The sequence below is a fragment of the Ips typographus genome, linkage group LG1 (assembly GCF_016097725.1).
Source record: "Ips typographus isolate SLU linkage group LG1, UJ_Ityp_2.0, whole genome shotgun sequence".
Taxonomy (NCBI): domain Eukaryota; kingdom Metazoa; phylum Arthropoda; class Insecta; order Coleoptera; family Curculionidae; genus Ips; species Ips typographus.
The window spans coordinates 28,472,330-28,498,701 of NC_138422.1; the positions used below are offsets into that span (position 1 = coordinate 28,472,330).

The 26,372-nt window shown below is 33.6% G+C and overlaps 6 protein-coding genes across 8 annotated transcripts; 3 read left to right on the forward strand and 3 right to left on the reverse strand.

Moving 5' to 3' along the window:
* Nucleotides 1-1,846: 1,846 nt before the first annotated feature.
* Nucleotides 1,847-5,645, reverse strand: LOC145725138 (uncharacterized). The gene is made up of 6 exons (XM_081973773.1): nucleotides 5,402-5,645; nucleotides 3,536-3,818; nucleotides 3,108-3,483; nucleotides 2,775-3,057; nucleotides 2,081-2,716; nucleotides 1,847-2,005 (listed from the first exon to the last, which is right to left on the reverse strand). Exons 1-6 carry the CDS (start codon nucleotides 5,501-5,503, stop codon nucleotides 1,970-1,972), a joined length of 1,716 nt encoding a protein of 571 aa, XP_081829899.1. The 5' UTR covers nucleotides 5,504-5,645; the 3' UTR covers nucleotides 1,847-1,969.
* A 159-nt stretch (nucleotides 5,646-5,804) lies between these two features.
* On the forward strand, nucleotides 5,805-7,020 carry LOC145725201 (dnaJ homolog subfamily C member 25 homolog). The gene has a single exon (XM_081973855.1). It carries the CDS (start codon nucleotides 5,982-5,984, stop codon nucleotides 6,987-6,989), a length of 1,008 nt encoding a protein of 335 aa, XP_081829981.1. The 5' UTR covers nucleotides 5,805-5,981; the 3' UTR covers nucleotides 6,990-7,020.
* A 47-nt stretch (nucleotides 7,021-7,067) lies between these two features.
* On the reverse strand, nucleotides 7,068-8,635 carry Nse4 (SMC5-SMC6 complex kleisin component Non-SMC element 1). 2 transcript variants are annotated; one of them, XR_014177201.1, is made up of 4 exons: nucleotides 8,339-8,635; nucleotides 7,671-8,284; nucleotides 7,473-7,588; nucleotides 7,068-7,235 (listed from the first exon to the last, which is right to left on the reverse strand). XR_014177201.1 is itself a non-coding variant. In XM_081973861.1 (4 exons), exons 1-4 carry the CDS (start codon nucleotides 8,487-8,489, stop codon nucleotides 7,185-7,187), a joined length of 963 nt encoding a protein of 320 aa, XP_081829987.1. In that variant the 5' UTR covers nucleotides 8,490-8,607; the 3' UTR covers nucleotides 7,068-7,184. The 2 variants fall into 2 exon arrangements, 1 of the variants encoding a protein (XP_081829987.1); XM_081973861.1 differs by having other exon boundaries at nucleotides 7,640-8,284; nucleotides 8,339-8,607.
* A 161-nt stretch (nucleotides 8,636-8,796) lies between these two features.
* Nucleotides 8,797-10,778, forward strand: CycK (cyclin K). The gene is made up of 5 exons (XM_081973822.1): nucleotides 8,797-8,960; nucleotides 9,018-9,239; nucleotides 9,298-9,557; nucleotides 9,615-9,959; nucleotides 10,049-10,778. Exons 2-5 carry the CDS (start codon nucleotides 9,143-9,145, stop codon nucleotides 10,520-10,522), a joined length of 1,176 nt encoding a protein of 391 aa, XP_081829948.1. The 5' UTR covers nucleotides 8,797-8,960; nucleotides 9,018-9,142; the 3' UTR covers nucleotides 10,523-10,778.
* A 4,567-nt stretch (nucleotides 10,779-15,345) lies between these two features.
* Nucleotides 15,346-16,651, reverse strand: LOC145725238 (ras-like GTP-binding protein RhoL). The gene is made up of 5 exons (XM_081973915.1): nucleotides 16,511-16,651; nucleotides 16,195-16,368; nucleotides 15,882-15,996; nucleotides 15,703-15,820; nucleotides 15,346-15,643 (listed from the first exon to the last, which is right to left on the reverse strand). The coding sequence occupies exons 2-5, from the start codon at nucleotides 16,338-16,340 to the stop codon at nucleotides 15,441-15,443; spliced, it is 582 nt and encodes a 193-aa protein (XP_081830041.1). The 5' UTR covers nucleotides 16,341-16,368; nucleotides 16,511-16,651; the 3' UTR covers nucleotides 15,346-15,440.
* Nucleotides 16,652-17,143: 492 nt separating this feature from the next.
* Nucleotides 17,144-25,731, forward strand: LOC145725146 (acetylcholine receptor subunit alpha-like). 2 transcript variants are annotated; one of them, XM_081973792.1, is made up of 12 exons: nucleotides 17,144-18,391; nucleotides 18,455-18,594; nucleotides 21,760-21,795; nucleotides 21,848-21,957; nucleotides 22,012-22,192; nucleotides 22,268-22,383; nucleotides 22,442-22,610; nucleotides 22,668-22,804; nucleotides 22,857-23,003; nucleotides 25,022-25,165; nucleotides 25,221-25,428; nucleotides 25,488-25,731. In XM_081973792.1, the coding sequence occupies exons 1-12, from the start codon at nucleotides 18,346-18,348 to the stop codon at nucleotides 25,683-25,685; spliced, it is 1,632 nt and encodes a 543-aa protein (XP_081829918.1). In that variant the 5' UTR covers nucleotides 17,144-18,345; the 3' UTR covers nucleotides 25,686-25,731. The 2 variants fall into 2 exon arrangements, with proteins under 2 accessions (XP_081829918.1, XP_081829910.1); XM_081973784.1 differs by having other exon boundaries at nucleotides 17,247-18,391; nucleotides 21,751-21,795.
* The last annotated feature ends 641 nt before the right edge of the window (nucleotides 25,732-26,372 follow it).

Sequence of the window (26,372 nt, forward strand, 5' to 3'; positions counted from 1 at the left end):
AAAAATAGAGGTTTCCATTTGAAAAAATAAAGTTGACAGTCGTAACTTGTTTTTGGGTCACCCTGTACACATGAATTTATTATCAAAAAAATCGCAATAAAAAATAAATATTGACGTTTTCCCAGAAAAGTAACTTTCACTTAAAAGTTTTAGTAACTTTTGGCCCGGTTGTAACGGCTGTTCAATAATTGTTGTGGTCAGGTCGCCTATAGATGGCAATTGTCACAAAAAGCGTATGTCTTAGATAACGTTGCAAACAATTATTATATGACAGCTGTCAATCCAACGGTTTGATTTCAAACACCGCCCTTTGTACAAGAAAGCCAAGAAGGTGCATGCCAAAAATTCCAATATGGCCGAAATAGTGGTTGACAGTTTGCATTTGTTTGTATTGTGGAAATTGAGTTTTTCGATGATTAAATTAATTTTTAAGGTTTAAAGTCAAGACTTGGGATTACTTGCCAAAGTAATTTTTGTTTGCTATTATATATTGTTGTTTATATGTTTATTGTTCTAGTGAAAGTGTAGTTTGTGTTCATTTTATTGTATTATCACTATTGTTATTGTTCCTTCATTGTTCTATAATTTGTTGTTGGTTTTTTAACTTAAATTCTATTGCCTCTACAATATGCCGTCCACTTGTTGTTTGCGAAATTGTAAAAGCAGGTGAAAGGCCCAAAAGTGTCCAAAAGACCCTGCTCGAACCTAACAGTGGTTGAAAGCTTTGAACTGGAATGATCTTACTCCAACACAATACTCAGTGGTAAGTACAATATGCTTTCTCATTCAGTAAACTTATTGCCTCTTACATACTTAGGTAGAGTTACATTTTGAGGCCGCCTGCGTTTTGAGAGCAACAAAGTTTTACTCTGAAGAGACAGGACAGCTTTTAGAAGTTCCATTGGCACATTTACATTTTAAAAGAAAGCTCTTGGTAATAATATAAAACCCATTTACCAGTTTTGCTTACCTAGCTTCAAGGGTTTCCAAATTTTCTTTGATTGAGCAGTTTTCACATTAGTTTGTTGTACTTTCCAGGACAGAGGGTTCTAACCAAACTAGCTTTAGCTGGACTTTATTGGGTATAAAAAGCCAATCTATACATATCTGGATCAGGAATGAAGCGTTCTTTGATTTTTCACTCACAACTTCTAATCAACTACACGAAAAAAAATAAAAAAAACATATTTTCTACTGCATCTGCATAAATTTGTGTACAAAACGAAAACTGCTAACGCCGCCATTAAAAGTGACTTTCTAGGCTTTCTTGTACAGTGGGCGGTGCACAATCAAATACCAAGAAATGCATTGCTGCACCGCCTACTATATCTAGTATAGAGGGCGGTGATTGCTGTCAAAATGACATTTCTGACTTAAACCAGCAGTCGGATTGCAAACGCTCGATACGAAGTGAGTCTGTCTCGAATCATGATTGTAAATGCTGTTTTGTGATACTCTGTAAACTCGATACAAGTCAAACACTAAAGAGAACTTTTTATGAAATATACTATCCAATATTTTACTTTGTTACGAATTCGTAAAGTATCACAAAAAACCATTTAAAAATCACGATTCGATACCAATTCACTTTGAATCGAGCGTTCGCAATCTGACTACTGACTATCCTTAAGTCAACAACGTCCGGTCAAATCAGAAGAGAAGCCTAAACAAAAATTTAAAATTCAAATAAATTATTACCTAAATTAAAATTTTCTTTATTTAAGGAAATGTCATTGATGAGGCTATTATTCAACTAAATAGGAGATTATTAATCATTCAATAATTATTAATTAAATAATTAACTCTTGTCTTCTTGGCTAAAAAAAAAACAAATCAACAAAAAGAACGAAATTAGCAATTTAAGTAGTGTTTACCACACTTTAAATAACAACTTTAACAAAATAACTGACTTATGATAAACATCAACGAACAGTGATAACAAGAAAAACGCTCAAAACAGGCCCACAGACTACTTGGAGTTTTCTTTATTAGGTTTGACGTTTTGCTGAAATAAAAGACACAAAAAAAATAAAAGACATACACTGCAAAAACCGTTCATTTTTTTCCAGCAAAAACTTACTTTCTTGTAATTCCTGTTCCATTTACTTAAAGGAATTTCCTCGACGCTGCTGTCACTATTCCAATTCCGTTTTCTATTGGCCTCTTTCCTTGGTGGTGCCTCAAAAGCAGGAGGTTTGCTTTTGGAGGTTTGAGCAGACGATCGTTGCTTTTCTTCTTCTTTTTCAATATTCGCCGACAAGGACGACGTTTTCATCTCAATACCTTCAAACTCCTTTTGCAGTGTAGCTTTCGTTTGCTCCAAACTTGTCAGTTCCATTTCAACGGATTTTTTGCGAGTTTCTAGTTCTGACAATTTAACGGTTGCTTCTTCTAGTTCGGTTTTTTTCTCTTTTTCCAAATTGAGGTGAGTGCTGGTTAAATTGTTCATATCTGATTCAAAGCGGGTTTTCATCAGTTTGAGTTTTTTTGTCAGATCGTCCAGTTGCCGCTCGTCTGCTACAATTTGCGTTTCTACGACTGTTTTTTCCACTAGAAACGCATCCACTTTCAATCTTTTCTCTTCGCTTTGTTTGGATAAGTTGAGTGTTTCTTCGTGTGAGTGTTGTGCAGAATTTTGCAGATTTTCCAGTTCTATTTGGAGGTTCTTAATAACCGCAACAGACTCTTCGAGTAATTTTTCTTTATCTTGCAAAACCTATAGTTCTGGTAAGTTACTAAACTTGTTTATTTGTTAAGTGCTATAGTCAACGCACCTGAGAGTTTTTATGGATTTCCTCGCAAACAAAAGCGTATTTTACCCTTTTGTCCTCGCAACACTTTAAAGTTGCCTCAATTTGTTCATCCATCTTTGAAAGTTCATCTTGACGATTTTGTTGCATCTCATCCATAAACTTTTGAGTTTTTTCTAGCTCCGCATCAACTTTCTTCTCATACGCCTCCAGGTTTTGTAAAGTTGTGAGGACTTCTTGCTGTGCTGCTGTTTTATTGCGTAAATCTTCGATGAGTTTCAAAGCTTCAGCGTTGACCTCATCAAATCTGAATCAAAAACGAATGATATTTGTCTCAAACAAATACACAACACTTACTTCTTTTCTAGTTCACTATAAGCAACGTCGCTGAACTCGTTCTGCAATTCCATTTCTTGAGCATCATACTCCATCATTTTCTCACTGAAAACTTTGTTGTCCATTTCCAAGTTTTCCAACTTGACTCTGAGTGCTTTGATCTCTTCTTGGACATCTTCCATATAACTATCGTCGACATTGTCAGTGGCATCAAACTCCAATTCGGTGAAAATTTTCAACTGGGCTTTTAGTTCAACATTTTCAGCTTCCAATGACTGTTCCTCCGCTTCAATTCTCTCCAATTTACGCTTGCTTCTTTCTTTAATTTGAGCTTCAAGTCCTTGAAGGTAACGCAATCTTTTCTCGTAACGTTCCAAATCTTCCTGCTGAGACTTTCCTTAAATAGTTTAAGGTACAATACAGTAAACAGGGATGAAGCCAATATTTACCAATGTCATTAGCCTTGGTGTAAATGTTGTGCAATCGATGCTTCACAATGTTTGCTTCTCCATACAGTGTACGTACGGTTTTATCAACATTTTTGCATTGATTTTTAATGGAACTGTCCTGTGAAGCAATGTCGTTATTCTGGTGGACTAGAAAGCTTAGGTGTGGCCGTAATTTAGCATTGTTTCTTTGTAAATTTGCTTCAAAACGTTCCAGCTTTAACAAATAATCTTGTTTTTTCGCTAGCTTATCTTCTAGCTCAGCTATTTTTTTGGCGTCGCACTCCTAAGTAATCAATAATTTTAGAAATATATAACACCCGAGGGATAGCGTAGATCCCCGAAGTATTTTGGTGTTGGTACACACTCGAGGTAATTTGAGGTATTATGAGGCACTTTGCCAGTATTACCAGCATTTTAAGGTATTACGAGGCATTTTAAGTTTTTAAAGTTTAAACCACATTTTAACGGTCACGTGATTAATTTTGACAGATATCAACTGGCCTTTACAGTGGTGCAAGCTCAGAATTGCATTATCAACGTCAAGTGAAGTGTACTTTGCAATTTAAGTTTTTACAACTGTCCAATTTTTATTTATCAATTTTCTAAAGTTTAAACTGCGTTATGAACGTCACGTGACGGTTTTTGACAATGTCAACTAGTCTTTACAGTGTTGCAAGCTCAAAAATTGAATTATCCAAGTCACGTGATGTGTATTTTGCAATTTAAGTTTTTACAACTGTCTAAATTTTATGTATCAATTTTCCAAAGTTTAAACTGCGTTTTGAAGGTCACGTCACTGTTTTTGACAATGTCAACTAGTCTTTACAGTGTTGCAAGCTCAAAAATTGAATTATCAAAGTCACGTGACGTAGTTCTTACAATTTTACCACTGTCTAAATTTAAAATGCTATATATTTAAATTTTCAATTGTTTCTTTTAAATGATAGGTGTTTTCATTTGACACATGTTAACTTGGTTACTATGACAGTTAGAAGATTCGTTTAAACGTCAAAATATAACCCGTAATTTCAAACAACCGTACAAAAAATATGTTTGTTTGTTAGAATTTGAAAAAACAGTCACGTGACCTTAGAAAATCAATTTTAAGCAATTTTTCGGCACAAGGTCAAAGCATCAGCAAATCAAGTGTCAAAAAATTGGAAAAACGTTTACGTTGTCACCTAACCTAACCTAAAAACTCACGTCACGTGACTTTAAAAAAAATGAATTTTAAGCTTTTGGGTCTTCAAAATTTGGAAAAACAATCAGGTAACCTAAGGAAGTAATTCTTTTTGAATCATTAATGCTCTATGACTTTTGTCAAAATGTCATGTACAAATTGTAAAAGACATGCTACTTAATTAATCTGACTTAAAAATTGCACTGTTAAAAATGGCATTTCTTTAATTCTTTTTCAAATATCAGAAACTGGGAAAATGAATTATCATGTGACCCGTCCAAATTTTTCTCCATGGAGCGAGTAGATCCAATGTGACGTCACAATGACGAAATTTAACAAAACCGTAATTGAACCAAGTGTCCAAATACGTCATCGTGACGTCAAATTCGCTCTGCTCGCACCACAAAGCGTCCAAATGCGCTGTAACTTTTTGGCAGAATGGAATCAGGCAACCATGCTAATGTATAGCTAATGCAATGCAATATGCAAAAAAATAACAACAAAAATAGCTAAATGTATCAATTTATGACAAAAAGACACGTTATGTCAAGTGACCGAAACACACCAATACAAAGATTTATTGGACACACTGTACGGTCTATCAATAATATACAGACTGTCACAGTTTCAAAGTTTTCATAAAAAAGCAAAACAGCAATAAACTAAAAATAAACCAAAATTCTCACCATTTTTTCCACCAGAGCCCATGTTTTTTTGACCATTAATGGGGGAGATGAAGAGGATTCTTTATCGCTCGGTTTAATGTCCGGTTTTTGATTTTGATCCATGATGTTTTTTACAATATATTTTATTAATATAGATAATAATTAAATAGTCTTTAAAATCAATTACAAATCAGTACAAAATTAGATTTAACAGCTAGAAACTTTCGCCTTTGCGTCAAAACCACAAAAAACAATCGACGTTTAAAATGGCGTCCGGCGTTTATCAATTTTTTTCCATTGGACACTTAATGGCTTCTTTGTCTTTATAACTGGCATTAGCTACCTCCTATATGTACCACTTGCCATCAGTCAAACATATGTAAATTGTCAAAAAGTAATAGTTGAGGTGGTGGTTTGTTGACGTCCAATCGGTAAATTGGGGTCTGGGACCCACTGAAAAAGAAATTTTTCCCAGTCGACACGTTGCCGAAAACCCGCAAATATGCTATCACAATTAGTCCCCGCTCTCTAGCCATGATATTAAACCAGTCTTTAAGTGACAGTGATTGAAGAACCGTTATCAAGGAAAGGAAGTACAAACATGTTTTTCCATTTAAGTGCAGTTTTTCTGTGTATTACGTGTTGTTTTTACACTACCGAAGCTAGATTGCTTGACGGAATCTACTGCGGTCAGGAGAATTGCTACGATGTCGTAGAGGTTACGCGAGAATCCACCAAAAGTGAAATATCCAAGAGTTACCGCAAGTTAGCCAGGTTGTATCACCCTGATGTGCATAGGGGCAAAGAGGCCAAACTGGAAGCAGAAGAGAAATTCAAAGCATTAGCCAATGCATATGAGATCCTAAAGGATGATGAAAGTAGAGCTGATTATGATTATATGTTGGATAATCCAGATGAGTATTATGCCCATTACTACAGATACTACAAAAGAAGAGTGGCCCCTAAAGTGGATGTGAGAATTGTAATACTAGTTACCATTTCAATAATATCAATAGTGCAGTACTATTCTGCCTGGCAAAGGTATGAGAGTGCAATAACATACTTCAGTACAATCCCAAAGTACAGGAACAAAGCTCAGGACATTGCCAAACAAGAAGGGCTACTCCCAGACCAGACAAAGAGAGGAGGTAAAAAACAAAAGGTTTCCAAAGACGACGTGGAACAAATTATAAAGAAAGTCATAGAAAACAAAATGGATATAAAAGGAGCTTATGCAAAACCAAAAATCTCAGACTTAGTGTGGGTTCAGCTGATTATCCTACCCTATACTATTGCACAGTACATTTACTGGTATGTTTCATGGATATGGCGACATTCCATTCTGAAACAACCTTATAATGAAGAGGAGAAGCTGTACATTATAAGAAAATATCTGAAAATGGGTCAACAACAATTTGACTCACAGGAGGATGAGAAAAAACAGGAGTTTTTAGATAGAGAGTTGTGGATTAAAGATAATTTTGATGAGTGGTTTATAGAGCAGGAGGAAATCACTAAAAAACAATTAGCTGAAAGCAATAGGTATAAACAGTATAGGCGATTTATGAAAAATCATGGTGTAGGAAGAATGACTTTTGATGATTCATAACACTGTTTTTTGTAATAAAAAGTATTAAGAATGTGCTGGTTTGATTTCAGGTTGGGAAGATTAAAAACAAAATACTAGTTGTTTTAAAAAATTAGGTAACAAACTTTACTTAGTACTTCTTATAACAAACATTACATAAAAACATTTAAAGCTTATAAAAATAAAATATTTTGGGGTTCTTGATTGGTGTCATCATTATGAATTATTCCTGTTACTCTGTTGAATAAGTCCTTCTTTGCGAAAAGTCTAAAAATCAAAGATTATGCATTACATTATAATCTCTATTTGGGGCATAACAATCAATTATTCTCACTTTCTCTTAACAATAAAATGAATTTGATTTGGTTACTGTTTTTATCTGCATGTTATAAGGTGATCTTAAGATGTTGCATAATCATTACATCAGATTCCCAATTGTGTTTTTTTAGCTATTTCTGTTATAGACTAAAATGAGATCACTTTTTTAGTTCATGACAGTCTTACCTTCCAAACATCCATAGAAATTGTTGAAATAACTTGTGCATTTTGACTGCCTTCCTGTCTGAATTGGTTTAGTTCCTGTGAGCTCACTGGCTTAATAAGTGGAGTCCCATTTGAAGCTAAAAATTACCATTAAGTATCATACAATTTAACACTAGGAAATTACAAACCAAGGTCAATTCTGGCTTTCCCATTTCTTACCAAAAAGGAACAGAAAAACATATTTTCTATTGTAGCTGCAAAACTGCTAGTATCAACAACATAGTCATAATAATTAATAGGTCTCCCCCCATTTTTTGCTGAGGCTTCTTTAAGCACTTTATTCAACTTTTTTGTAATTTTTTCTATGCCATCCTCATCATTGTCAACATTGACCACCTTTTCAGGTGCTTTCTTTGTCAGTTGTTCTTTCACCACTTTTTGGCGTTCAGGTTTCTGTTTTGGCTGTGGTAAGTTATTTAGATCATATGTCCCATATATGTACTTGTATTGTGCCACTTCTGGAATCACTTTCCTAGCTTCATGTAGCAACACACTGTAATCCAGACAATCTGGATCCTCTCCACCTGTTTTTATGTAACCGACAATTTTACTGGCAAACTCATTGGCTTCATATCCAGCAGTAAATACATCCAGAGTGTCAATGCATTTTGCTAATATTCTGCTAGCTGAAGATACTACCATGCAATCTAATAAAGTTTCGTTCGCTTGGTCCACTCGTTCCTCTATATCCACCTCTGCATTGATTTGGTTGGCTTCTCTTAAAATGGTTCCAACTTCAGTTACAGTGTTGAAATCCAAGTTACCAATTTCATCTATTTACAAATTGATTTATAAAACTAGTTTAAAGGGCCAAATTGCACAATTACCAATTTCTTCCGCTTTGTTTAAGAGGACCCTGTAGGCTGATTTTCTTTCTTGATCACTTCGTTTCTGGGTACTGCCGCTACTATTTTCCTGGTCGTCCGTGTCCATTTGAGTTGCAGTTTTTTGGTGTCTGGTTCTACGTTTAGAACTCATATTGCGTTACAGAATAAATTCACCTAGTTTAAAAACAAAAAAATTCACTGAAAATTTTAATAACCCAAACAAGTTGGTTTATCAGCTGTTATCAGTAAAGAATTGAGGTTAGGTTCGTTAATCGTTAGGTCTTCGGTTTATGAGTGTTATGACTGTCAAATGTCTGGAAACTGTGTGTGTGATCTTGAAACAATAATTAATAAAGCAGTAACCAGTACCCTAAGTAACCAAAGTAGCTAAACTTTATAAATGCAGTCCCTGAAAACTGTTAAATCGATATTCAGTTTTGTAAATACGCAAAAAGCAGAAAGAAGAGAATGTTTCTGTAAATTGTCAAAGTATCTGTCAGTTGTCAACATTTACCATTTCCCAATCTCTTTGTTTTGGGAATTTGAGGTTTGAGGTTATGAATGAACACATCATTGAACACTTGTGTTGGTGTTGGTGCAGGGGATTAGTTGAGTAGTTTCTGTATGTTTAATTTTAAATGCTCAATCATTTAAATATTAAAGTGTGTTTTCATTAAAGGCTTGATGAATAAACTGGCGCCTAGTTCTTGAACTACACAATATACTTCTATGGGAGCTGGACTTGTTAATCAAATAAACTCAAAAGAACTTTTTGGATAATCCTGTGGTTGTGCCTGAATTACAATGCCTGGTTGGTATTACGATAAGAAGGAGCTGCGGAATACTCCTTCTGCAGCTGCTGGACTGGATTATAAGACTGAAATGCGGTATAGAAAAGAAGGTAAGTGGTAACAGTGAATCTTGTCCTCATGTACTTAACATACAGTTCATGTGTATAGGAGCCAGATTTATAATTGACACTGGGATGAAAATGGACCTGGGATACAACACCACAGCAACTGGAGTGGTGTATTTTCATAGGTTTTATATGTTTCACTCATTTCAACAGTTTCCAAGATATGTGACTGCATGTTGCTGTTTGTTCCTTGCTGGTAAAGTGGAGGAAACACCTAAAAAGTGTAAGGACATTATTAAAATTGCTAGAAATCTACTCACTGATCAGAAGTTTGTTATGTTTGGTAATGACCCTAAAGAAGAGGTGAGTTGTGTTTTTATGGTAATAATGATAATGTTACATAGGTTTGTTTTAATTTAGGTAATGACACTCGAACGAATTCTTCTTCAGACTATTAAATTTGACTTGCAAGTGGAACATCCCTATCAATTTCTGTTAAAATATGCTAAATGCCTGAAAGGTGACAAAGCCAAATTGCAAAAAATGGTGCAGATGGCCTGGACTTTTGTGAATGACAGTTTATGCACCACACTTTGCCTGCAATGGGAACCGGAAATTATTGCAGTGGCTTTGATGTACCTGGCAGGAAAACTTAGTAAATTTGAAGTGGTTGATTGGGTTGGGCGGAATCCCAAACATTTGAGGTGGTGGGACATGTTTGTGGAGGATGTTACTATGGATTTACTTGAAGATATTTGTCATCAGGTAAATTATTATTTTAATAATGTTATTTTCAAATTTCAGTTTTGTTTTATGTTACTAGATGGATGTTTTAATTAATTTGACAATTACAGGTATTGGATTTATACTCTCAACCTCCAACTAAATCGCCATCTCAAAGCCCTCCACAGCCTGGTGGCAAACCATCATCGCCTCCATCTCAGTCAAAGAACGGCAACGAAAAAACTCACACCTCCCCTGAAGTGGCTCCGCCCCCAACACTTAATACCCGAATTCCCCCTCCTACTGATGTGCCACCGTTTCCATATCAGACATTTACTCACGCTCCTCCACCTTTAGCGGCTTACGCGGCTCCAGTGTCATTCGCCGTGCCCCCAATTAACACGCCCCCACCACTGGCCCCGCCTCCCGGTCCGCCCCCACACTTGACCGCCCCTCCACCTAACGTTTTCCAGCCTTACTCTCATCCACCGCCGTTCACGCCGGTTGTACCGCCCCCCACCGGTCCACCACCATTTTATAGTAACGGATTGCCGCCGCCGTCGCAACCGCCTCCGCATCGTCCCCCGTTTTATCCACCTCCTTAGCGGTCCAAGCGATCTAGGAAACGCTCCTACAAGTAATTTTTTTTGTGCTTTATGTATTTATTGAATAATTATTTAATTCTGTTAATTGAATTTACTTTTGATTAATTCTTGTATGTTTAGGATATTGTATATTATTATAAGTGATGGTTTTAAATTCATGCAAAATGTGGTATATTTCGTTTTTGTAGCTAATGGAACCAAGTATCTATTCTGTATATACATTGTGGAAAATAGAATTGGATTATTATTAGAAAAATTTGCTTTTTATTGAAACAAGGCGTAAAGTATTCGCATTATAACCTTTTCATTATTAGAAAGAACTTAAAAAACAAAATTTGAAACAAGTTTATGAAATTTGGTGTTGTTTCTGTTAGAATTTGTTATAACTAATCTTAAATAAGACAAGTTAAAAATTATGTCTAGTTTGTAAAAAGGTAAAATTACCTTTTTGTAATATGGTACAAGTTAGTTTTTGAAGTTTGTGTTGCGAAATTTTTTCGGGCTGTCTAATTTAATTTTCTTATCTTAAATAAAACGTTCAAAGTTATTACTCTGTTGCTAATTACAACCCAACAGGTTATGGGCCCAGAGTTCGTTAAGCTGCGGAAGTGATTTTGAAGATAGTGTTACAGAGGTCTTCAGTAAAAATAAAATTTGGACCTGGTGTTTGGTCGTGGTCATAAAGGCATAAAATTAAAAACTAAAATGACGGAGGAAGACGTTTCTCAGATTGAGAGATTAACAAATAGTGAAACATATCAAATTTGGAAATTTCAAGTCACAATCCTGTTTAAGGCACATGGATTATGGGAAATTGTGTCAGGAATAAAGAAAATGGAAGATCTGGCAGATGATAAGGAAAAAGCAGATTTTGAAAGGAAAGACGCCCGAGCTCAGAAAATAATAATAACAACCATAGATAAGAAGCAACTAATGCATATTTTTAATTGTAAAAGTTCTAAAGAAATGTACGACAAGCTTAAAAACATATATGAGAAACAAACAGAAGACGAAAAATGTTATTTGATGCAACAATTTTTTAATTTTTCGTACAGCAAAGGAACTGACATTTTAATGCACATTAGCAAAATTGAAAACTTGGCATGTAGGCTAAGAGTACTTGGACAAGATATCCCAGACAGTATGTTGGCATCTAAAATACTTGCAACATTACCTGATCAGTTTAGAAACTTTGCTACGTCTTGGGAATCCACTTCACAAGGTGATAAAACCCTTGAAAATCTCTCAAACAGACTGATTGGAGAAGAAGAAAGACAGAAGAAACAATGCGAACCCGAAGGTATGGTTTTTAAAGCTCAGCTACAACAACAAGTAAATAAGAATAAAACAAGATTTGGAGGAAAATGTTTTAAATGTGGCAAGGAGGGACATATTGCTCGTTATTGTGACAAAAGGTCATGTAGAATATGTAAAAAAACAAATCATGTAGAAAGCAATTGTTACTTCCGAAACAGACAGAGCCAAGATCAAGGTCGACAGGAAACTCATAGCAAAATAGCTTTTCTATGTGAAGATATGGATTTAGAATCAAATACAGCAACTTTCTTCATTGACTCTGGAGCTTCATCGCATATGACAAGCAATAAAAATCTGTTCACTTCATTACAAGCAGATTGTTCAGATGTTTTAGTAGCCAAGAAGAATTCATCTATAACTTCAGAGGGTAAAGGATTTATTGAAACAGATCAATGTGTTCTTGAAAATGTGCTGTATGTTCCGGAGTTAAGCAAAAACTTATTATCGGTCAATAAAATTACTGAAAATGGTGGTGAGGTAATATTTACAAGAAACAAAGTGGTCGTTTCTAAAAATAAACTACCAGTGTTGCAAGGTCAAAAGGACAGTAGTGGACTTTATTGTATTAAGTTGTCAACTGAAGAAAAATGTTTAATGACAGAAAGAAGGGATCAAAATGTTTTGTGGCATAAAAAATTAGGCCATCTTAGTGCTAGCAGTATGAAAAAACTACAAGATTTTTCAAAGGGCATGATTTTAAATACTGTAGAATGTGACCAAAAAATAAAGGATTGTGTAGTTTGCTTACAGTCTAAGCAAACTCGTAAACACTTTAACAGCACTAGGACCAGAGCCACAAGACCATTAGAACTGATACATAGTGATGTGTGTGGTCCAATTGAACCAGAAACCTGGGATGGCAATAGGTATTTCTTGACAATAATGGATGATTTCACTCATTACACTCAAGTTTACCTAATGAGACATAAAAGTGAATCAGCTGAAAATCTTAAAAACTACATACACGAAGTGGAAGCTTGTCAAAATTTAAAAGTCTCAAAAATACGGTGCGATAATGGAGGAGAATATAAAAATCGAAACCTCATGGATTGGTGCAAAGCTAGAGGTATAGTTGTAGACTATACAGTGCCCTACTCTCCTCAGCAAAATGGTCGATCTGAGAGGCTAAATCGAACCATAATGGAAAAGGCTAGAGCTCTTATATTTGAGGCAAACTTGGACAAGGCTTTCTGGGGTGAAGCTGTATACACTGCAACTTATTTGTTAAATAGAAGTCCTTCAAGTACTATTGATAAAACTCCTATTGAAATGTGGAATGGAAAAAAACCTGATTTAACAAATTTACAAATCTTTGGATGCATAGCTTATGCGAAAAGACTGGGACCAACGAAGAAGCTTGATTATCGTTGTGATGAGTACATTTTTGTTGGATACTCTTTAGGAAGTTATCGCCTGTGGGACAATAAAAATAGAAAAATCGTAACTTCCAGAGATGTTATCTTTAAAGAACCAGTGGTTAGACCAGAATTTAACACAACTAAAAAAACCGTGTTTCTGGAAGATAACCTAAATGAAGAGATTGAACATTTGGAACCTGCTTCAGATGTAAATTTACCTGAAAATGTCATGGATGAAATCTGCAATGAAAATGTACCTAATGAAGAAGTTTCTGATGTCCAAGAAGAAATCGAAAATAATGTTCAAACAAGAAGTGGAAGAATCATCAAAAAGCCTCAACGATTAAATGAGTACGTAATGCTGTCATACAGCGAAGCTATAAATGGGGTTGAAAAGCACAAATGGGTTGAAGCAATAAATGAAGAGAAGGAGTCACTAGAGAAAAATCAAACTTGGATGTATGTGGACAGAGAGGCGGCTAAAAGTAAGAAGATTTTAAGTAGTAAATGGGTTTTTCGAATTAAAGAAAATAATAAATATAAAGCTAGACTAGTAATTAGGGGATTTGAGCAAGAACAGGGAATAGATTATACGGAAACGTTTAGTCCAGTCATAAGTACAGCTCCGTTAAGAATTTTGATTGCTTTAGCTGCTAAAAATAGTTTAATAATTAGGAAATTCGATGTCAAAACGGCCTTTTTGTATAGCGAATTAAAAGATGAAATTTTTATGGAAATTCCAGAGGGTTATTCGAAAGTAAATTGTGAAAATAAAATCTGTTTGTTAAAAAAAGCATTGTATGGGCTTAAACAAAGTCCAATGAGGTGGAATGAACATTTTACTTCTGTTTTAAAATCAATTGGTTTGATACATCTTAAAAGTGAACAATGTATATTCAAAAATGAATTCTCCACCTTATTTCTAGCGATTTACGTAGATGATGGTCTAATTTTAGGAAATGATGAGGAACAGATTAATATTTTGATTCAGAAATTAACAACTAATTTTGAGATAGTGTCCTGTAAAAATCCAACTTCCTTTTTAGGTATTGAGATTTGCAAAGGCAAAGATTCTATTAAACTTTCTCAAAGTAAGTACATATCAGAAATCTTGGATGATTTTGGTTTGGAAAACATGAAACCAGTTAGTACTCCTATGATTTATAATCCAAGCACTGATGATACTTGTTTGAACAAAGTTTTTCCTTACAGAGAATTAGTAGGTACATTACTATATGTTTCAAATAAAACTAGGCCAGACATATCTTATGCGGTAGGATATTGTAGTAGGAAATTAGATAAACCCTCAGAACGTGACGTAGGAAATATGAAAAGAATTTTGCGTTATTTAGTTTCAACAATCAATTTGGGAATTCAATATACAAGTCATAGTGAGGATTTAAATTTGTTAGCTTATAGTGACTCAGATTTTGCAGGAGATATATACTCAAGGAAAAGCACTACAGGGTATATCATAAAATTTTGTGGTGGTCCTGTAGCATGGTGTTCTAAGCGCCAACCTATAGTATCACTTTCCAGTACTGAAGCAGAGTATATAGCTGCTGCAGAATGTATTAAAGAAGCTTTGTTTTTAAAATCAGTTATAGATGAGCTTTTGGGAGTAAATATAAATATAAATCTACATGTTGATAATCAAAGTGCTATTACTATAATTAAAAATGGACAGTTTAACAAACGCAGCAAGCACATTGATGTCCGGTATCATTTTATTAATGAGAAGGTATCTGAAGGTATTGTTAAATTGTTTTATTGTCCGAGTAGTGAGCAGCTTGCAGATAGTTTAACCAAACCTTTAGATAAAGTGAAATTTCAAATTTTTCAATGTAATACGATGTTGGATTAGATTTATGTGTTGTAATAGATAATAAGTATTCTTATTTAAGATTAGGAGAGGGTGTTAGAATTTGTTATAACTAATCTTAAATAAGACGAGTTAAAAATTATGTCTAGTTTGTAAAAAGGTAAAATTACCTTTTTGTAATATGGTACAAGTTAGTTTTTGAAGTTTGTGTTGCGAAATTTTTTCGGGCTGTCTAATTTAATTTTCTTATCTTAAATAAAACGTTCAAAGTTATTACTCTGTTGCTAATTACAACCCAACAGTTTCAGTGTGAATTCATTCAGCAATTCTATTATCTTGTGAACCATTTATATACTGACTAAATTAATATCATATTAGACAATTTTTTAGGAGTAAAAAATAAATTAAAAAAAACATAACATCATAACAAATGACATTGTGACTTGGGTCGTTTAGGCTTCCGGTTATTCATCACCGCTAGCAGTGCCATTTGAAAGGCGGCATCGACGTTCCACTGATTTTTCGCGGACGTTTCGATAAAACCGGCCGCACCAATCTTTTTTGCTAAGGCTTCTCCTTCCTCGGTTGTCACTGTTCTTTGGGCCAGTAAGTCGATTTTTGTTGCTGAAATTAACAAAACCGAATCAACCAAATTGGAGGTTTTCAACGAATAAACCACGCACCCACTAAAATAATTTTGGCTGATGATCGTAGATTTGTCAGTTCGGGTGCCCAAGTATGGATGATATTATCGAATGAGTTACGTTCAGCTATTGAGTAACATAGTAAAAAAGCGTCAGCCTATGGATTTGAACCGGTGAAAAAGTTAATAAATGTTCCTTGTTTTTGTTATTTTACGTACAAATCTGTAAGCCATTCTTCTTAGTTTGTCGTACTCTTCTTGTCCTGCTGTATCTGACAAGATAATTGTGTACGGCTCATAGTTGATTGGTATTGTCATTGAATACTCATCAAATCTGTAATAAAACATAACACTGATTAACTAATCATAAAAGCTTATTTTTTTTTGTTAGATTAACGATATATTAAACTAAACATACCAGGGGGGTTCAATAATCATAGTCAACTAATTTTTTTTTAAAGTAGAGTTACTGCCTATATTATGTTGTTCCGTAGAAATTACTTTGGTATTACATAAACTGAAAATATCTTACATAGTGGGTATGTATCTGTCATCAAACTTTTTGTCCTTGTAAACAATTAGTAGACAAGTTTTTCCTGTATCTCCATCGCCCACTACCGTTATTCTGATCATCGGGGGTGGTTTAGGTTTGCCCCTATTTTGCGATGGCCGGGACATTTTCGCATATTCTGTCGTTCACCCTTTCCTACAAAAATCAAAATACATTACCTACGCATATTTGTCACTGCACCTATTTAGACAGTCAATGATGTCACCATCAGACGTATAAGTTATATGCCAGGAATGTTAAAACAGGGTGTTGGTCATGGATTAAGTGATTAACTTACCTCATCGAGATTTGACCAGATCACTGGAGTTTGGATTGCAGTAAAACACACTGTAAAGCACCAAGTCGCCTGTGCCTATAACGTAAAAACAACTTCAAAATATTTAATCATTAGAGATATCACCTTAAAGTAGTTATCTGCGATAATAAGTTCAAGATAAGTTCATCAGACTAATAAATGATAACGTCGACGTAATACTTTCTGTTGTATTAAGGTGTATCTGTGCTTTAATTGAATTAAGCAATGTTGATCTTTATAAGAGAGGGAACGTTGCATCTGAGAATATTTTTAATAAAAAAATACTACCTAACACAAAGTTGATTACTAATCGTGATAAAATTTGTATGAAAACTAAATACACATTCGCAAGCAGATAAGTATTATAGCAATGTCGTATTAGTGATAGTCAACAAATAAACTAAAAATGAACAGAACATGGCAGTGCAGCAATATGAATATGCATTGCAATTCAGTAAAACAATAACTGATAACAGATAACGTCAGGTAAGAAGTACTACATACTTTAAGTTTTATTTTGTAGTATTATATTTTGTTGAAATACTACGAATATTGATCTTGCTACATCTAACACATGTTAGAACTAAAGACATTTTTGGAAATTGCGAAAATAGGCGTTTTGAGAGTTTTTACCCCTTTTGCAAAATTTTTGAGGAGTTATAGACAGAAATGTTAAAGTTTTGTGAATTCAGCACAGGTTTTACGTGAAATTATTCATTTGCACACAGGGTGCTCTTTAAATTAATAAATAAGCTTAAATTTTGCAGTTTTTTCAAATTAGAACAAACTTTTTACAACACAGTTTCTTGTTTAGTAGCGACAAAAGGTTACACATTTCAAATAAAGGACGGTGAAAGTTTACATAGACACATTTACTGCTCCGAAATAAAAGTGTCCAGTGTTGTTAGATTTATTTTAAAAGTTTGAAGTGTTATCTATTGATTCAGACCATTCATTGTAGTAACTGGAAATGGTGTAGAAAGGTAAGACAAACAATAAATAATTTTAAAATGTATCAACACCGAATTTAAATACATCAATGCTAATTACAATACGTACAGAGTGCCACAAATTTGTGTGTAAAATGATTTTCACAGAACATTTAGAGATGATCCAGCTAGTATGGAAGCAAAGTTGAATGTTTGTGTTAATATTTTCTGCCACCTTTGACTATCTATACTCTAGATTGATATTTTCTAATAGGTTTTTATTGTTGAATTTTCAATTTAGTTGCTATACGTTTGTTCTATATTTTACATTAGTTTTTACAATGTAAGAATAGTTGTTATAAGAGTTTTGCTAATATATGTTTCATTCAAATCGATTTGAGAGGAAAAAGTGAAATAAAATATATATAATCTGACAGTTTTTTATAGACAAACATTTTAAGTAAATAATAAAACGTCTTTTAACGAAATTTTTGCTACTAAAGTGTTTGTCACTAAAAAAGGTCGATCGAAAAGGCTTTCAACTCCTTCATTGCCACTCGTAATCGTGTTTCGCATTCTCTATTACATCCTAATCTGGATCGGTCTGCGTGGCTGGATGCGCGCACTATATCCAGGAATCCAGAGAAACCAGGGACGCAGTCTCGGGACAGCTTTGTTGGCGAATTATTGCCCCCTTTTTGCACCTATTTAACTATGTGGTTAACATAAGTTCTCATAAACATGGGGAACGAACAAAGGGAGGTGAAGGTGGTAGTTTGAGTTTTGGATTAGTGCAAAACACTGGAAAGTGGAGTTGGGGAAATGTAGATAAAACCACAAGGAAGCTCTTATTGTTTTTTGATTCAGTGGTTAGATTGTGACTAGAAAATGGTTCTGCTGGGGCCGCTTTATTTAATTGGGGTTCTAATCACAGGTACAAAAGTGTTATTTATGATCACAATGAACACAGGAAGTGAAGAAATTTGACGGTTTTTAGGGTCACTTGGAAATCCGCACGCCAAAAGGTTGTACGATGATTTACTGTCCAATTATAATAAGTTGGTACGACCTGTTGTAAATGTCAGCGATGCCCTTTCGGTTAAGATCAAACTGAAACTGTCCCAGCTTATTGATGTGGTAAGCTTTCACTTTCTAAGACCTTCATTTATCCAGTTGTTTCCTTTGTATGTATTTTGTTTTCTTAATTGTTAAGTTATTTTTTTTACTTCTTTTGCTTAAACAGTATAAGCTAATCTAAATTGCTAATTACTAATATTTGTTTGGTGTGGCCAGTTTGAGAAAGGTTTTGGCAAACTTTTTTTATCTAAGATGTCTACACACAATGATTGGAAGAGAATTCTTGGATTGTAGGATCTAAACGTTTTATTATATCTCGTTTTGCTATACAAATATACTTAACTAAGTTTAAGTGTCCTTAAGCATGTTTTAACTACCGAATTTTTGATAAGCATGAGCAGTACAATATGTTTTCATAAAGTAAAGCGCAAAATGATAATTTACTCGTATCTAACGCAAAACTTAGTTATAAGTTGAATTATATAAGTTTATATCGGGTTGTACTAAAAATAATGTAATACATAGTCCAGTTTTAAATGTCAATAATTCACCATTCGCCCATCAAAAAATGTTAACATACATTATGTCATTTTTCTGAAAAAGGCTTCCTAAGGAAAATACAGTTCTTCAAATTTCAGTTTAAAAAATCGTTTTTTTTTGTCATAACTGTCAGACCGTTGAATCAAATTTGGAACAAGCACTCTAGAAATTAATACTCATTATGAATGACGTTTGCCAAAATTCTCCAGAAGCGTAGATACAGGAAGATGGTTTTCATGTTTTTGTCTTATTTTCTACGTCTTTGGATATTTTTCAAAAATTACAGTTTCTTTTAAATTTATTGTTCACGATGAAAAATTAATTATCTCTTATACAATTCTAATTTAATACCTCGTTTACGAGATAATTCACTTATTACGTTCAAAGACCCAAAACTAACCCAACCCAACTTAAAGTCTAAACTGTCTTGGAAACGAAAAATTGACTTAAGAAGCTTAAAAAATTTTATTGTAGCCAGTTTTCATAGTTTCCAAATAAACTGAAATTCTTTAGTTGTGAAAATTGATTTAGAAAAGATAAAAATTGATTTCAGAAGATTAAAAATTGTGTTTCTAACCAGTTTTCATACACATCCAGAGACTTTAATATTCAAAATTGACTTGTTTACATAAAAAACCACTTTTTCTAGAATTTTTTATTACAAATTCATATATTTAAACCTTAAAAATTGACTTGAACACCAAAAAGTGACATCAGAAACGTAAAATATGCATTTGAAGTAAGTTTTCATAATTTGAAAACAAATTTCAATATTTTAGTCTTGAAAATAGTCTTAGATACAGGACATTGACATTAGATTCATAAAAATTGTCTTGAAAACTAACTTTTCGTATTTTTTACTTTGCCTTTCATTTTCTTAGATTTCTGGACTATTTTTAGTGCTTCAAAACTGCTTTCAGCTTGGAAAAGCGAAGTTATTGACATAGCAAACTTAAAAAAACAATTTTTAGATTCTCCATAGACTTAAAATATCATTCTAAGCTTTTTTACTATTAAATCGACTTCTAGACACCTCAGTACTAAAAATTCAAGTATTTCTTAAAAATCTAGACTGTTTTTAGTGTTTCAATACTATCTTTTGACTTATCAGGCCTAAATGCCAGTTTGGACACTGTCCATAGTCTTGAAAATGTCATTTCAAACTTAGCTTCTTTACTATTAAATTTCTACACTCATAGGTGCAATAAATTGTAGTATCTCTAAGAAATTCAGACTTGCTTTTTAAGACTGAAAAATCGAGTTTAAGACTATTTCCAAAAGTCAAATTTCTTCAGTAATAAAAGTAAAAAATGTTGGTACCAAATGCTACGTAGGTTAGCTTTGGTTATGTTAGCTTTGGTTAGGTTAGGTTAGGTTAGTCTTAGGATTTAAATTAGTCTTGAGAAATAAAATAGTCCGAAAATCTAATTTACTTCTAGTCTTGTTTCAGAAAATTGAGTTGTACACCAATTAAAGTCCTGAAAATAGACTTTTGGACTCTCTTTAGTCCTAGTAAAGTTAGTTCTAGCCTTAAAAATCAACTTTTAGATTATTTTTAGTAGCAAAAAATGAGTTTCATGTGCAATACAATCTTTGTCTTGATTTCCGGACTGTTTTTAGTTTTTACCAGGAAGGCAGTCTGAGAAAACGAATTATAAGACTATTCCTAGTAGTTAATAGCAAGTTTTTAGACTATTCAGTACAAATTTGGACTCTCACAAGTCTTGAATGTTCAGTTTTACCCGAGCCGTTAACTGTAACTTGACAAATAAAAAAGTTGTATTTTTTGACGCTTCTAGTCCGCCATTTTGAATTTTCTGTCAAAGTATTGACTTGCACCTCATTCTGAAGGAAATTTCACGTAGTTTCAAGAAATAAGAGACAAAATGGTGTTCCAGGCCTCCATTTTGAATTTCCTGTCAAAATATTGACTTGCACCTCATTGTAAAGGAAATACACTATAAAACGATTTTTTAAATTGAAATTTGGTGGGCTGTATCTTAGGAAACGTTTTTCAGAAAAAATTACATAATGCAAGTCAACTTATTTTTTGATTGGCTATCGAATGGTGAATTATTGACACTTAAAACTGGACCACCCTGTATAGTACAAAAAACAGACAAACTTGAGAAAAAATGTAAATACTAAGTTTATGTTATTATTTTTATAGCTCTTAAATAAAACTTTTTGATATTCTTCTTGAAAATCTTTAGTATAAATTTTGTACCAAAACTGCTCAAAATGTAAAAACTATAATATTTTGAAAATTTGTTTTATTAAGTACTTTCACAAGATTTACAAGATAGTCCCTATTTTTAAAACCGACCATTTGAAGAAACCAGAAATGCCAAAAAAAGACTTAATAACATTTTTACAAAAGTTTAAAAGAAGCTTGTACATAGTATTTGATTAAATGCATTAGTATAGTGTTCTTTGTACCCACTCTGTATACCATCTAAAATAATAATTAATGAATGTCATTGGCATGTGCTCCGCATATTTGAAGTCGACGAACTATATGATTATATGAGTTTGTAGGTTTTAGCTTTATTTCTGGTCCCTAGAGAGCAAATCAACCTACTTCTTTTGACTTAACATAATTTATTACTGGAGAAATATGCTTTCTAGTATTGATAGAAAATTGTTTTGCCATACTGTTTTCTTACTTTGTTTCAGAATTTAAAGAATCAAATTATGACAACAAACGTCTGGGTTGAACAGGTAATCTCAATATTACCTTTCCTTATCAATTTACTAAATATCTGGATTTTAGTCCTGGTACGACTACAAACTCCAATGGAACCCAGCAGACTATGGCAATGTAGACATGCTCCATGTACCTTCCGACAATATTTGGAGACCAGACATAGTTTTGTACAACAAGTTGGTTCCTTATCAATTGTCATGAACCACGTCTTCGAAATGTTTCTTTTTCAGTGCCGATGGTAACTTTGAAATGACTTTGGCCACCAAGGCTACACTCAGATATACCGGAATGGTGGAATGGAAACCTCCAGCCATTTACAAATCATCGTGCGAAATTGATGTTGAATATTTTCCTTTTGATGAGCAAACCTGCGTGATGAAATTTGGATCATGGACTTATGATGGGTTTCAAGTATGGTAACATTTTAGTTTTATTGTGATATTTAGTTGAAGAGGACTGTTACAATTTGTGAAATGGTGATTGTAGGTTGATCTCCGACACACTGATGAGGCCAAAGGATCCGAAGTTGTGGAACTGGGTATGGATTTAACAGAGTTTTACACTTCAGTTGAATGGGACATTTTGGGGGTTCCTGCAACAAGGTTAATTAATTTCCCTCTGAAATTTCAGTGATACTACTAATCAATTTAATTGTAACAGAAGTGAGAAATACTATAGTTGCTGTATCGAACCTTACCTGGACATCACGTTTAACATAACAATGAGACGTAAAACTCTTTTTTACACTGTGAATCTTATAATTCCTTGTATGGGAATTTCCTTTCTTACCATATTGGTGTTTTACTTACCTTCTGATAGTGGTGAGAAGGTAGCTTTTTAGAAATTTATAAAGTAAATTCAATATTTTATAAGTTTGAATTTGCAGGTCAGCTTGTCCATTTCGATATTACTATCCCTGACAGTATTCTTCCTTTTACTGGCAGAGATCATCCCTCCTACGTCGCTAGTAGTGCCCCTTTTGGGCAAATTTGTTTTGTTTACCATGATTTTAGATACTTTTAGGTACCAAAAGTAGCACATATAAATAACTAATTCAATTAACAATGCTTTTCAGTATATGCGTGACTGTAGTTGTTCTGAATGTCCACTTTCGATGTCCACAAACCCACGTAATGTCTCCATGGGTTCGAAGAGTGTTCATCCATATTCTGCCAAGGTTTTTGGTGATGAGGAGGCCTCATTATATGTTGGATAATCATGGGTAAGTAGTGAATATCTGAAAAATTCAAGTTTTGCTGTTGCAGCTCGTAATTATTACGACTGTGTGTTCCTAAAATGTACGGAAAAAATGCTACCACAATGATTTTTAGGCTAAATATAACAATCTAATCCATCTATACTACTATATCTACAGGGTGGTCCAGTTTTAAATGTCAATAATTCACCAATGCATAGCCAATTAAAAAATAAGTTGACATTCATTATGTCATTTTCCTGAAAAGTGCTTCTTAAGGAAAATACAGTCCTTCAAATTTCTGTTTAAAAAATTGGTTTTTTTGTCATAACTGTCGGACCGTTGGAGCAATATTGATCAAATTTGGAACATGCACTTTATTACACGTTATTACGGTCAATGACCCAAAACTAACCCAACCCAACTTAAAAATTGTCTTGGAAACGGAAAATTCACTTAAGAAGTTTAAAAAATATTATTGTAGCCAGTTTTCATAGTTTCCAGACAAACTAAAAGACTATAGTTTTGAAAATTGAATTGGAAAAGATAAAAATTTCAGAAGCTTAAAAATTGTGTTTGTAACCAGTTTTCATGCAAATCGAGAGACTTTAATACTGAAAATTGACTTGCACACATAAAAACTACTTTTTCAAGAATTTGTTACAACAAATTCATACATTTAAACCTTAAAAATTGACTTGAACCCCAAAATGTGACTGAACTAATGAAAAGTGACATCAGAAGCTTAAAATTTGCATTTGAAGTAAGTTTTTATAATTTGAAGACAAATTTCAATATTTTAGTCTTGAAAATAGTCTTAGATGCAGGACATTGACATTAGATTCATGAAAATTGTCTTGAAAACGAACTTTTCGTGCTTTTTACTTTGCTTTTCATTTTCTCCGAATTCTGGACTATTTTTAGTGCTTCAAAACTGCTTTCAGCTTGGAAAATCGAGTTTCAAGACTATCTTCACCAAGTTATTGACATAGCAAACTTAAAAAACAATTTTTACATTCTTCATAGACTTAAAATGGCATTCCAAGCTTTGTCACTATTATACGACTTCTAGACATCTCAGTGCTAAAAATTCGGGTATTTATTAATAAACTAGACTGTTTTTAGTGTTTTAAGGCTGTTTTCAGTGTCTCAAATCGAGTGTCAAGACTATATTTTACAAAGTTTTTGACTTATCAGGCTTAAAAGCCAGTTTGTCCACTGACCATAATCTTGAAAATGTTATTTCAAGCTTCTTCACTATTAAATTGACTTCTACACTCATAAGTGCAATAAATTGTAGCACCTCTAAGAAATTCAGATTGTTTTTAGTGCTTTTTAAAACTGAAAAATCGAGTTTAAGACTATTTCCAAAAGTCAAGTTTCTTCAGTAATAAAAGTAAAAAAATGTTGGTACCATATGCTACAAATAATAGTCTTGAGAACTAATTTTTATAAATAAAATAGTCCGAAAATTTAATTTACTTCTTGACTTATTGAAAGTTGAAGAAAATTGAGTTGTACACAAATTAAAGTCTTGAAAATATACTTTTGGACTCTCTTTAGTCCTAGTAAGGTCCGTTCTAGCATTAAAAGTCAACTTTCATACTATTTTTAGTAGTAAAAAATGAGTTTCATGCACAATACAATCTTGGTCTTGATTTCCGGACTTTTTTTAGTTCTTGAATGCCAGTTTCAGACACTCAACCAGGATGGCAGTCTGAGAAAGCGAATCATAAGACCATTCCTAGTAGTAAAAAAGTTGTTAGACTATTCAGTACAAATTTGGACTTTCACAAGTCTTGGATGTTCAGTTTTAAAATATAAAACGATTTTTTAAATTGAAATTTGAAGGACTGTAATTCCTTAGGAAACGTTTTTCAGAAAAATGACACAATAAAAGTCAACTTATTTTTTCATTAGCTATCAAATGGTGAGTTATTGACACTTAAAATTGGACCACCCTGTATAATACTATATTATTTTCATCTTGTTATGTCAAATTGTATTCTTCTATATTATATGTACATACTGTTTTTTCCATCTAGTTACAACCAATACGATACCTCTCAGTCCGCTTTAATACAAAGTTGCAACGGTTTACGAAAGTTTTATCACGACTCGGGAATTATCGAGCAGGAATCTCAGGAATTGGCGTCCACCGCAAGCATCTGTGATACTCTCTTGTCCAGGTTTGATTTTTTTTGCGTTGCTGTCCAGCTCGTGCATGTTTTTGATATTTGTCAGGGAACCGGAATCGGCCAGATTGTTAGCCTGTCGAATTCACGGCACCACCTCGCCCATCATTCGTATGTCTGTTGAAGGAGCATTCCAATCTTTCATGGATCCGTTTCTGGCGGAATTGGCCTGGCATCAATGTCCGGAAGTACACAAAGCTATGGACGGTGTCCGGTTTATTGCCAGTCATATTAAACGGGAACAAGACTCGACACGGGTAAATTTTCAAATGTTTGCAGATTTAGTAAATGAAACGCGATATTCTTTTATAATTAGGTTAAAGAAGATTGGAAATATGTGGCCATGGTTTTGGATCGATTGTTTTTGTGGATATTTACTTTAGCAGTTCTAGTTGGTACAGCAGGAATTATATTGCAAGCGCCGACTTTGTATGACGATCGACGTCCTATTGGTGTTAGGATTAGTGAAATTGCCGCATCTAGATCTAAACCTTATGTTACATCAGCGTTGTAACGAATAATTTTAGTTTTGTCAAATAGAATAAATGGTTAAGTACAAATATGAAGATTTTATTCCTATAAATATGGTAGAGCATTTCTTCAAATAGCAGTCACACAGTTATGGTCAATTGAATTGAACTTTCACAAAACGCTTTCGTGCTTTAGGGGCATTTTTGGCAAATATTTTCCTAAAGTGATCCTTTAGAGCCCAAAATGCACCATAGAAATGTTGTAGAGACTAAAATTTGCTACATTTTTGCCTCTTTACAGCTTTTTCATGTCTTCTAAATAAGGAATAGTAATGCTTTTTAGTGACTTTAGTGTTGGATGACCATTATTACAAAAATTCTTTGTGAAAGGATAAAACTACTTACAGGTTTCTCTTCGTTCTGTACTTTTTGTTCCCTGAGTTTTATTCGCTCAACCTGTAGTAGCAAATACAGGGTGGTCCAGTTTTAAATGTCAATAATTCACCAATCCATAGCAAATTAAAAAACAAGTTGACATTCATTATGTCATTTTCCTGAAAAGTGCTTCCTAAGGAAAATACAGTCCTTCAAATTTCTGTTTAAAAAATCGTTTTTTTTGTCATAACTGTCAGACCGTTGGAGCAATATTGATCAAATTTGGAACAAGCACTTTATTACACGTTATTACGGTCAAAGAACCAAAACTAACCCAACCCAACTTAAAAATTGTC